The sequence below is a fragment of the Canis lupus genome, chromosome 19 (assembly GCF_003254725.2).
Source record: "Canis lupus dingo isolate Sandy chromosome 19, ASM325472v2, whole genome shotgun sequence".
NCBI lineage: Eukaryota > Metazoa > Chordata > Mammalia > Carnivora > Canidae > Canis > Canis lupus.
In genome coordinates this window covers 26,906,070-26,918,870 of record NC_064261.1, presented here as the reverse complement: position 1 = coordinate 26,918,870, position 12,801 = coordinate 26,906,070, and the positions used below count along the sequence as shown (strand labels likewise).

The 12,801-nt window shown below is 39.3% G+C and overlaps 1 protein-coding gene across 2 annotated transcripts in view; it reads left to right on the top strand.

The window, feature by feature from the left end:
• CNTNAP5 (contactin associated protein family member 5) overlaps positions 1–12,801 on the top strand; it is a 796,284-nt gene that overhangs the window by 350,484 nt on the left and 432,999 nt on the right. For both annotated transcript variants that reach the window (XM_035702065.2, XM_035702066.2), the window contains exon 5: positions 11,069–11,272. In XM_035702065.2, coding sequence (XP_035557958.1) covers positions 11,069–11,272 — 204 coding nt within the window. The remainder of the gene's footprint in view (positions 1–11,068; positions 11,273–12,801) is intronic.

The window sequence follows — 12,801 nt, the reverse complement described above, 5'->3', positions numbered from 1 at the left end:
TAAGCTGGTCACCACACTTCTCCCTATTTTTCCTTTACCCTCTTTTTCAGGACCACATTCCACCTGTACCTCAAAAGAAGGAAGTAAACTTTTTTTATATACCCTCAGCAGGCCATCTGGTGACTTTTAGGCTATGTGGACTTCTGTCTGGGGGCTTCTACTTGAATTCCTTTCCATATGGGAAGCTAATTAATTTTAAAAAGCATTATAAATTCTGGTAAGGTTTAATGATCTGTCAGGCTTCCTAATTTCATTAAAAATTACAACCATCATTTTATATCTCAAGTTGCCTCCTTTTCATACACAAAAAAGACTTTGCCCCTATTTGGTTAATTACGGCCAAGTAGTGTCATCCAAAATTCATCAGCCTCAGAGCTGAAGTCATATTCTCTTTCCCCAAATAAATCTCTTTGTAATTCCAGCTTCAGCTGCTCGCTCTGTTGTTCTCATCATCTGGAGGCATTTGTTATACATGTTAGAGGCCACAAAGTTGTGAATTTCATCTTTGGCATGTTAAGGCCCAGATCACAGGGGGGACCTCAAAAGGCTAGGTTTATAGCTATGCAAACCCTGGAGGGGGCAGGATGACAGCAGTGAGGTCTGTGGGCTTGGAGACTCCAGTCTTTGGGATCTTTGAGTCCCAGTTTGGAAATCATAGCATTGTATGACTCGAAATACCTTCATGATTGCTTGTTGCAATTCCTTCATTCTATAGCGGAGGAAATTGAGGCCCAGAAAGGTCTTAAAATTTGAGTTAGTCAACTTCTTTTCTCTTTTTTTGCTTTTCATTCATAGAGTAAAAACTAGTATGCATATATATGTACAGTAAGATCACATAACCTCAAAAGCTCTATGATATTCTTCTACCTTAAGTCAAGTTTTCTGATAAGCCTGGAATAACTTTTCTTATTGATTGAGGATCTTAAAAGTCCTTCAACAGATAGTGAACATTACTTAGTAGTCCCTCTCTGCTAGGTTTTGGAATATAGAAATAAATAAGACAGGACTGAGAATTTTTAGTAGCTACAAAAGGGATATAAGAAATGCTTCTAAACTTGAAGGTTGAGGACGCAAAGTGTTTTATAAGGTTGCAATGTAGGAGAAATCCACAGCTAACCATTTTTCCTGATTAATTCAAGTTCTGCTGCTTGCTGTGTGCTCAGAGCGTATGGCTCTGATTCCTGGGACCGGTATGCTAATGGTTGTGATTTTAAAGGAACCTTAAGAGGCAAAATGAACTAGTAGTTAGATCAACTGCTTTGTGCAGCAGTGGATTTCCTCACAAATGTCAAGGTCTTGTCCCCTACAGTTTATTTTACATTTACTCTGTCCAGGGACACCTGAGTGGCTCAGTGCTTGAGCGTCTGCCTTCTGCCTGGGGTCCTGGGATCAAGTCTCACATTGGGGCTCCCTGAAAGGAGCCTGCTTCTTCCTCTGCCTCCATCTCTGCCTCTCTCTCTGTGTCTCTCATGAATAAATAAATAGTATTTTCAAAAATCCAAACATTTATTCTCTGTCCAAATGATCACTGGAGTGGCTTGTTTCCTGCAGTGACCTTCTCTTGCTCACTTTCACAGTTTGCAGCCAGGTAGAATCATTAGCAAGGGGTATTCAAAATGAAACCATAGTAAATCTTACTTTAGAAAAAAAAATACCAACTGGTTTTAGGGTGAGAAATAACAGCTCTATTTCTCCAGTTTTGACACTCCTATTTAAACATTACCTCAATGCACAAACAGCGTTTCACAAGAAACATTTGTATATTGTGGCTGAAGATTATTGATGATCTATAAGGTGAAGGGACATAATTGTGTTATGCCATTTGCACAACAAGGGCTGGCTGTTCAGGATCAGCCTTTGCCTTGACCATTCCTTCTGGGAACTTATGAATAAGATTTGTGAAACAGAACTCCTTAAAACCTCCTATTAACCTGTGGTGCCTCACTGGCTGTGACTGTCTACTTCTCATGGCCCGCCCTGTACTTTTTACTTGGGAAAACCCCATGTCCCAGCTAGTTCTACCCAGTCCTGGTCCATGCTGTTGTCCCAGTTGAGTTATCTAATGTTCCCTTTAGTCCCACAAGTCCCTACTTGGGCAACAAGATGTAGAGACCATAATTATGCTTTCCTTTATCACCTCCTTCTCTACCAAAGCAATTCATTTGCTGGGTTTTCAATGTTACTATGTCGGAGTCCCTGGATGGAACAACCCATATCTCAATCATCTGCATCTCATAGCTCAATATAGTAACCAAGAAGAGTACAAAATATGCCCAATATCTGCCAATGAATTTAAGAATAGGCAAATCAAAAAAAGCATCTCTACTGTTTATTATTATTATTATTATTATTATATTATATTATTATAATTACTGAGTCTCTACTATTTAAAGAGTTCTTTAAAATTATTGCATTATTTGGGCATTATCTTTGGAGTTAGCAAACAGTCCAGTTGAACAACAAGTTTTAAGTGTGCTCAGAGATGTCTATATGTCTAAGATATCCAAAAAAGCCTAGGCATTTTAAGAAGGCGCATCTGACTGTCAGAGCTAAAAATTCTATCTGCTAAAGTTAGGATTGGAATTCAAAGTTTTGCCTCTTTTTTTTTTTTTGTACTATGACTGTTTTTCATGTTGTCTTCTTAAGATCTATTCTGTATATTCCCTGCTATATAGTACATAGAAATGTCAGAAGTTCCGCAAGGAAAGCGATTCTTGGGGGTTGTCAGTGCTAACTTTAGAAACTAACATTGCTTTCATAGTTCATCTGAGGTTATCATGAGCTTCTGATAAGGCCTGGAAAAGTCAGGATTGGTGGAGGATCTGTGTAAATTTGAGCTGACTGTGGAAACCTTTGTGGTTTGTGGATTGCAAGCCAAAGCCCTGGAGTCCTCAGCGCAAGTGCATAGTCTGAATAATAATCATTTTTCTTATATAATGTATCATCAGCTAAGCTTCAAATTGTAACTGTATTGAAAATCATGTTTACTGTGAACAACCAAAGAGTCTGAGTGGGACTAATTGTCTCAGGGTATATCGATGGTTTCTCCTGTCAACTTTGAGCTTGGGCTTTCATGTCTGTGAGAAAACAGTGTGTCACAGGCCTATGCCAGAATCCTTTTCAGCTCACTTGGGGATTCAAGCTTGGAATCTTTTATTCAGTGGAGCCCTTGTTTTAGCTGGTTTGTTGACAAGCTACCAACATCCATCAAATATGCCAGAGTATGCCTCCAGAACTCTGTCTTTCTCAGAAAACAAGCTATGACAGCAGGGTCAGCAATTATGGGACCAGTGGGAAGTTGGCCAGCACTGGTGTTGCTCAGTACCGCAGGGATGGAGGGGAATGTGTGCTGGTTTTATCTTGACCTAAAAGGAGAGCTGTGTGAGCTGTAGGACCTGTACTTACCCTGAAGACTTTTGGGTCCCCCAACGGGCTCTTCTTCATATTCTAGAGAAATCTGTCGACGTATAACCACCTTAACGAACCACAAATTGAGTTGAATTGAATTCACAATAATGAGATACTAAAAATTGATTTTGAGAAAGAGGAAGAAATTGTCCTCTTCCCGACTCTGCGAAGTAAATATCTAACATCTGTGTTCTAGCCAGCATTGTTGATAAAATAAGAAACTCTGAAAGAAGAAATTGGGTAACTCCACTGGGGAGGGGCAGGATGGGTAGCCAGGACTGGAATACAGGCTGACTGAACAATACAGAAGAACTTTCTAAAAACCAGAACTAGACATGCACTTTCCCTAGTGAAAATACTTGGACAATTATTTCTCCATTGACCTCAGGGTCACATTGAAACCCATTTTATTTTTAGCAGGATGCTCCCTCATAGAAGCCTTGACTCCGGGACGACTGAGTGGCTCAGCGGTTGAACACCTGCCTTAGCCTCAGGGAGTGATCCTGGAGCCCCGGGATCCAGTCCCACATTGGGCTCCCTGCATGGAGCCTGCTTCTCCCTCTGCCTCTCTCTCTCTCTCTCTCTCTCTCTCTCTGTGTATGTGTGTGTCTCTCATGGATAAATAAATAAAATCTTAAAAAAAAAAGAAGCCCTGACTCCATCCCCAGGCTCTGGATTCCCTACTGCCTCACCATTCTATGCTTTCGCACAGAGTTCTCAGACCTAGGCTAGTATTAGAATCACCTAGAGAGCTCAATACAACTTGTATTTCTGTGCCTTATGCTCAGAGTTTCTGATTCCATAGGACTGTGGTGAGGTCTGAAAATGTGAAAGTCGTAACAAATTTCTGGTGATACTAAAGTTGCTAATGCAGAGAGCACACTTCTAGAGTCAGTGCACCAACAAATCTGAATCCTTGCAGATCCTAGATCTGACCCCATGTCCTCTCCATGCCTCAAACAGGCAGCTCCTTCTCTCTGCTGGCTGTCCCCTGTCTCCACACCTCACCTGCCTGATTTTCATTTATCCCTCATGACCTAAGAGAAGCATTATCTCCTTCTAAAGAGGGTTAGGCACCCCTCCTTTGGGAACCCCCCAGGACACAGTGCTCACCTTCCCACCCAGGGATGTGTGATTATGTGTTTGCTGTCTCTAGCTTAGCCCTGGAGAGTAAGGACTTCTCTGGAGTTTATCGCTGTCTACCTGTGCTGAACATAGACGCTGCCATGTTGAGGGGGTTCAATGAAGTTTTCAATACAAGAATGCCTTACTGGGATCCCTGGGTGGCGCAGCGGTTTGGCGCCTGCCTTTGGCCCAGGGCGCGATCCTGGAGACCTGGGATCGAATCCCACATCGGGCTCCCTGCATGGAGCCTGCTTCCCCCTCTGCCTATGTCTCTGCCTCTCTCTCTTTCTCTCTCTGTGACTATCATAAATAAATAAAAATTTAAAAAAAAAAAAAAAAAAAAAAAAAAAAAAAAAAAGAATGCCTTACTGAAATAAGACCACAGAAATAGACTAGGATAGAGGGTTTGAGCTTAGTGGAGATAGTGAGAGTGGGGAGGGCAATGCATGTCTACCCTAAAAAAGTCTCTCAGATATTTGTGTGGTTTCCCTGGTCCTCTTAGGAAGAGCACTGCTCTGACTATACGTGGATTCTGAGTGTAACAGGTAGTGCAGAAAAGCAGGGACCATGGGGAAATTCATACCAGCTTTTTAAGGAAAACCAAATTTCCTACTTAACATTATCTTCCTTTTAAGTTGGCATCTCCTTTCTTATATACCCATTCCCCGTACATACATCCTCCCCAGTGCATGTTTGATGCTCATTGTGCAAAGTCATGTGCATTCTCATTGGGTATGAGATGTAAATTTGATGCAGCCTTCACACCAACCCCCCACTTTTAAGAGGAAACATTGGTGGTTTCTGTGTCACACAACTCATTCCCATGTGTATGCCTTTGGGCAAGGTACATAATCTTTCTAGGCTTTGGCTTCCCCATGTTACAAATGGGAAAAAATATGGACCTTGCAGGGCTGTTGAGAGCATTAAATCAGGCAATGTGTGCTAATTTGTTCCTTTTTTCCCCTAGAGAATGGATTACTTCATTCAGAATAAGAAATCGCTATGGGTGGCAAAGAGAGGCAGCAATAAAGAACAAGAAAGATATATTTAGTTTTGTCAGTTACTTTCTTGGTGCCCTTAAAACTACATTCTGAGGTGATTACACACTTTCAGTGCCAGTAGGGGCCTATCTCTACTCAATACACACCTTCCGACACACTTCATTTTACTTCTTTTCCTTCCATTTCTTTTTTTTTCTTTTCTTTTTTCATCTTTTCTTTCCTTTATCTTCTTTCCTTTCCTTTCTTGTCTTGTTTTTTCTTGGTATTTTGAAAGAGGATCTTCTTTCAAGTTGCTTGTAAGACATGAAGGAAGGTGTTCACATCCATACCCAGACCTCAAGCCACAAACTAAGTGCTAAAAGTGCTGAGTGAGAGAATCAGAACAAAGCAGTTACAAAAAGATCTAAAGAGGAAAAAATAGCATAAAATAGAATTGTTTCTCTCAACAACCACAACTTAAAAATATGGGCCTTTTTTATTTTTGTTTGAAATCTACTTATCTAAGTGAAGTTGAGAATGCTGAGTACTTCACCTAGCTCCATGCCAGGAGGAAGTATTAAATATTTGACTGGGGAAGGTTTTAATTCTTCTATAAAGTTTTTTTTTTTTTTTCTTAACTCCCCGTTTCTCCTTCTGAAAAATGGTTGATGCATTTTGTGTGTGGCTCCATATTGTAAAGGTTCAGGGTGTTTGCTTTCCCTTAGATTGGTGACGTGATTCTCTAATTAGTTGTTGGTGTTCTTAGGAAGAAAGCTTCCAATCTGCTAGGCCAATTTTGTGCTTTCTAAAGGGGGCTTCTCACCTCTGCACTAGTAAGGGTCATCCCTGAACATGTGTCTCCACGGAAATGGATGTTCTGTGTGTGACTCAGCAGCTAGACTCTTAAAAGGTAGGGGCAGGCGATGTGACAGGAAGTTAGGGGACAATCGACAGTATTTTTATATTTGTCACAGGTTCCTTACTGGATCACTAAATCATTTCACAGATGTCTCTGAACAGCATCATGTTCTGGGACCAGTGCTGGGCTCTGAATTAATGAGGTAGTTAATACATATCTGGCCCCTGCCCTCATGGGATGCACTCTCATGCTGGAGAGCTGGACTAGAAGCACATTGGGAAATAACCAAGTACTAAATTCCAATTGGGAGGTGAATTCCGAAGGAAGTAGCAGGGTGTTTGGGGGGGATTAGCTACAGGAGGAACCTGTTAGGGAAGGTCAACCACTTGCCTGACAGATGAACATCAGAGCCTGGTGTGAGAGAGGGGTGGCACTTGTGAAAATGCTCAGCCTACTCAGAATAGGTTAAGTCAGTTGGAACAGGTCGGAATCCAGGTTCTGCCACTTGCTAACTTCGTATTTTACCTTTTTAAAACATAGTTTTTTTGTTTTGTTTTTTTTTATTCGTAAAATTGGAATAATAATAGTTTATTTCTCATAGGTTAATTGAAATTAAGTAAGTTCACATGTAAAAAACAAAAACAGAAACAAACAAACAAAAAAAACCCTGTACCATTACAGGGCTCATGATAGGTGCTCTGCGTATATTATCCGGACTAATCCCCACATTGCACATGCACACACATTGAAAGTACATCGTATAAGACATCTAGTCAGGGTTCGGGAAAGAAGTAAAAGACAAGGTGGGAAAGCAGGAAAGCCAGATCATGGGAGGTCTCAGAGAGATAATTTAATTCTTAGTGGAAAGGGAATTCACTGACAGGCTTTAGCAAAGGTGATGTGTAATGAATGTTACTTATGTTTTATGAGGATGAGAGAATGGTCAGAAGGAGGTAGCAAATGTTGAATCAGGGAGAGCAGTTATGAGACTATTTTAAGAATATGGCAGGTGATGATGTAGGCTTGAGTGAATATCTGCTCAGTGTGATATGACAGATACCGAATCAAACCATGTTCTTTGTATCATCTCCACACTGTAATGTGCAAATCTTTACTACTGTAGTAATGCCTTTGGATTAATGATGGATGAAGGAGGGGATAAAAAAACTGAGTGATTCTTTATTTCCAGGTATGGTTTATGTAATTATCGACACGGCTTTGTAGGGTGAGCTTCTCTTAGCTTTATTGCACGGATAGAAAGGCTGAAGCCCAAAGAGGTCAAGATAACTTTCAAATAAGCAAAACCATAATTGACGCCCATGACAGTTAGAATTCAACAATGTTCTCTTGTTCCTGTCTGCTGATTGCTTCCATTAGTTTTAGGTTTCATGGCAATACAGAGATGTGTTTTCTTAGAGGTAACCTAGGTCATCAACACTTGCATCACTAAGTAAGTCACTAGATTAGCCAGACATTTGAGGGAATGGAATGTAGAACATAAATTCCGTGATGGATCAAGAGAGAAGAAAATAGGGTCCTGAAGTGGAGAGAGGAAGAACCTGGGCACTTCAGGCTGAGACACAGGGCATGAGGTGTGTCTTTGAAGCAATAACACATCCCATGTTTACTCATGAAAGCATTTGTCCCACAATCATAGACAATATAGTGTTTCAGCTTTCTGTTCCCATAGCAGTGGGTGCACCCTCTATATTAGCTACAAGTCATATTAGCTTGCCTCTCCATAAATAGTATATGTCATTTCTACTCAACACCAAAGCTCCTAAGCACCCAGAGTCTGGTGCAGTAACAGAGGGGAACAATTGGAAGGGAACGTGGACTCATAATTTACACACCCTGCACACAAAAAGAATTTCAACTAGAATGTGAGAACTAAAATATGGCAAAAAAAGGAAAGTTGGGGTACACTTGGCATCCCATGTGCAGTAATCCATTGAATCAAAAAGTGGAATCACACCATTTTGGGTGAGAAGGTGAAGTGTCAGCCACCAGATTAGACTGGTTAGGAACTCTAGCCCCTCCATTTATCTCAATCACTATGAAAACCCTACTATCTATTATTGTTTTAACACAAACAATGTACCAGACATGATGGCATCCCTTTGTATGTATTATCACTTTATATGTGTTAGCAGATTCAACTCTTATCACAGTCTTCTCTGAAGGATGCTAATTACTCCATTTTATAGATGAGGACATCAAGTCTCAGAGAGGTAGAGTTGTCCAAAGTGCATCAGTTAACAAGCTATTACTACTGTAGTTTAAAGCTATGACCTCTCTTATTCCACGATTGATCACAGATTGTTGTCTGTAGCTTCAATTTGGTGGGGTAGGATTGAATTCAGGCAGCAGGTGTAGTGGTGGTAGCAGGCAGTAGGTGGTGTAGGAAGGGTCTAAGGGATGTTGGAATTGGTGAAAACTTCTCTGTATCTGGACTATTTCTTTTTAGGGTCTAGGGAGTTATCAGCAACCTTTTGTTTAGAATCACTTTGTTCCATAGGAATAAATTGTGAAATTGCATTTTAAAACTAATTACAGTGAAAGTGTGATTTCATTTTTACTTTCATTTCAGAATTTGGGCGTTACAAATAATGTTCCAATTTGGGCAGCTTGAACTTGGCCAAAATAATATACTTAATTTATCATTGTGTATGCTCAAGCTGAGCATTTTAACTGCTTGGAAATACTGAAAAATTGAGTTTTTCTGAGTACTTGATTTCAAATAAGACTAATCCCACCACCTCCATACACCCATTCACCACTGTCCCACCCGCATAAAATGGTATATAATGAATCTTTTTCAAGTTATAATAAATAGCCTTAATTTTTTCTATTGTAAAAGTAATAAAAGCTCTTTGTAAAAGTTTTCATAATTAAAAAATGGGAGAAATAATGTGAAAATAACATAGAACACCTCCCAAATAGAGTGTCTATTAAATGGTTTATAAAGGCTTACTTTTTTTAGAGCAGTTTTAGATTCACATAAAAATTAGGTATGCAGATTTCTCACATACCCTCTCCTTCCACATATGCAGAGCGTTCTCTATTATCAGCATCCTCCACCAGAGCAGTAAATTTACTGAAATTGATGAACCTACATTGACATATCATAATCACATAAAGTTCATAATTCACATTATGATTCACTGTTAGTGCTTTATATTATATGGATTTGGACAAATGTATAATAACATGGTACCTCCATCATTATAGTATCATGCAAAATCTTTCCAATGCCCTAGAAATCCTCCGTGCCCATCAGTTCATCCTTCCCTCCACCAACCCCAGGCACAGATCAGGCAACTGATCTTTTTACTGTCCCTATAATTTTGCTCTTTCTAGACCATTGTATAGTTAGAATCATACAAGAGCCTCTTCAGATTGGTTTCTTTCACTTGGTAATATATATTTAAGTTTCATTCATGTCTTTTCATGGCTTGCTAGCTCATTTCTTTTTAGTGCTGAATAATATTCCACTGTCTCAGTGTACCAGTTTATTTATACATCCACCTACTAAAGAACATCTTGGTTGCTTCCAAGATTTGGCAATTATAAATAAAGCTGCTATAACGCTGCTATAAAGAGGTTTTTGTGTGAACATAAGTTTCAACTCTTTTGTGTAAATACCAAGCAGTGAGGTTGGTGGATACTGTGATAAGAGTTTGTTTAGTTTTGTGAGAAACCACCAAATTGTTTTCCAAAATTACTGCACCATTGTGCATCCCTACCATGAATGAATGAGAGTTTCTATTACTCCACATCCTCGTCAGCATTTCTTGTTGTCAGTGTTCCATATTTAGGTCATTTTATTAGGTATACAGTGGTATATAATTATTGTTTTAATTTGCATTTTCTTAATAACATCTGATGTGGAGGATTTTTTCATATACTTATATGCCATTTGTCTGTATTATTTGGTGAGGTGAGAATCTCTGTTAATATTTTGGCATAACGTTTCCAGACATGTTTACACATATCCACTAAGTGAGTTGATTTAGATCATCATTACTTGACTTTCTCTTTTTTGCTTTAACAATAATAACTGAACATTTTTGTACGTAAACAATAAAATGATATATATCACCAACACAGGATAAGGGAGGGATGGTAAGGATGCCATACATTTGCCCTCCCTGTACAAACTACAATTCTTCCTTTACTGCACATTATTTTGCACTGAACTCAGAGAGACCTCAGAATCTTTCTCAACACAACTTCTAGGAAGACAGTACTATTCAGTTAGATGTGGAATAATAGACTATGTTTGTATCTCTAACCTTGAACCTGAAATGAGAGGATCAAGTGGCTCCAGCTATCAGAAGCAAACTAATAATTAAGATAAATCATGAAAGAATATTACTACCAGGCATTTGACACCATAAAGCCTGACATAGGTACTTGTGGTTTTCTTATCCTATCCCCTCAAGCAAAATATGACATATCACTAATAAGGGGTTTTACTTCCAAGCTAATGATCAGTTCACTTTGACTCAGTATGTGATGCTTAGTTGTGTAATAATTCCCCTGAGTCTAATTAGGTTAGGTCTACTCCATATGTTAAGATGGGACCTTCCAGATACCAAGAACATTCCTATAAATTAGACAACAACCAAGATGGGAAGCAGAAAGAGCAATTATGAGGATGTGCACTGATCTCTCTCTCTTTCTCTTCGTCTAGAATCAGATGTCGCTGACTTTGATGGCCGAAGCTCCCTTCTGTATAGGTTCAATCAGAAGCTGATGAGCACTCTTAAAGATGTGATCTCTCTGAAGTTCAAGAGCATGCAAGGAGATGGGGTTCTGTTTCATGGAGAAGGTCAACGTGGAGACCACATCACCCTGGAGCTCCAGAAGGGGAGGCTCGCCCTGCACCTCAATTTGGGTAGAGTCAGGCTTTTTTCCTCTCCATGTTGAGCTATTACGAACTTTATTTTATAGTGGATCCTTGTTGTCCTGGTCTGTCAAGTGGAAGTCGCTGGAACACAATCTAAATGATATTTCCCCCTTTTACATATTGGAGAAGAAAAAAATAACTATTTTGTGAAATATTTAAGTCATAGATAATATTCTTTGAAGCAAGGTAATATTGGTAGATAAGAAGCACTACAAGCTTATTGCTATATATTTATTTATTTATCTATCTACCTATTTATCTGTTTATCTCTGACTACAATTTAACTTGAGCAAGTTTAACACACATGCACACATATTTTAATCAAGCTTGCTCACAATCTATTTTGATTGGTACATTTTTGAAAGTTCAGCCCTAAGGCAAAATAGAGAAGAGATATTTTAATTAATTTATTTATTTTTTCTTTGTTTGGTTTGTTTTGAGTTGCTTTTTTGTTTGTCTTTTGGTAAGAAGAGAGGGTCATATGTATAGTAGGAAAGTCTAAGTCTATGTTTCTGGGCATTTCTATGTCTTGTTAAGGGAAACACTGTTTCACTTAAGTGCCCTGGCTGTGCCAGTGTGAGCCCTAGACTTGCCAAATGCCAGCTAAATGAGTACAATGTCCTGCGTTCTGTGTATTTGGGACACCACCTTCCACCTGTAGATTGGCATCTAGCATGGCCTGCCTCACCATAGGTAGGCCATCATTGTCATTACATGGTAATCAACTTCCTCTCCCCGAGAAAGAGAAGGGCTAAACCTCCTTTGTCTGCTCAAAGGTACTTTTGAAGGAAGAGTGAACCAAATGCTGAGGGAGGGCAGGGGGCAAAATTCCCAAAGGTGAAAAGGCAAACCAAAATGCTCTTCCACAGAAAAAGAAGGAAAAAAAGAGGGTGGGGAAGAGAGAGAGAGGCCAAGCTGAAGAAAAAGGAAGTGCCATTCCTTATCAGAATGATTCCCTGCCTCACACTAATGTTTGTTAGTATCAAGGGTGAATATTGTATTTATGGAAGAGAATTGTCACTAAGTATTTGCTATCAAAGCAAAGAAGGACAGTCATAGCAGAACTGAGTTTGTAAGTTTAAGTTGCATGGAAAACTGGAAAAAAATAATATCAGATAAATACATTTTCACAATTAGGAGGAGAGACATAAAAAAGATTAGCATGGATTCACTTCAAAAGCCAGACAATGTCTTTATTTTGAGGCATTTCTGAGTACCTTCTTAGCTGCCATGGTGAATATTGACAGGGAGAACATCTGAAATTGACATCTAAAGCATTAGATTTAATATACACCAAAAGCATCTTTAGAGGGAGAATTTTACCCAAAAAAGAACAGTAAGAGGATTTGTTAGTAACTTGATTAATTGTATTAGCATACCTAAAGAAGCAACTTATCAATGAATTATCTGAAGAGTGAGCACGCAAATATTCAACAAAAACGCATCAGTTCATTAATTAGCCTTAAATTTTCAGGAAGAGGATGTGGGTGAATGAAGTGGAGCTCTGCAACTTCCCA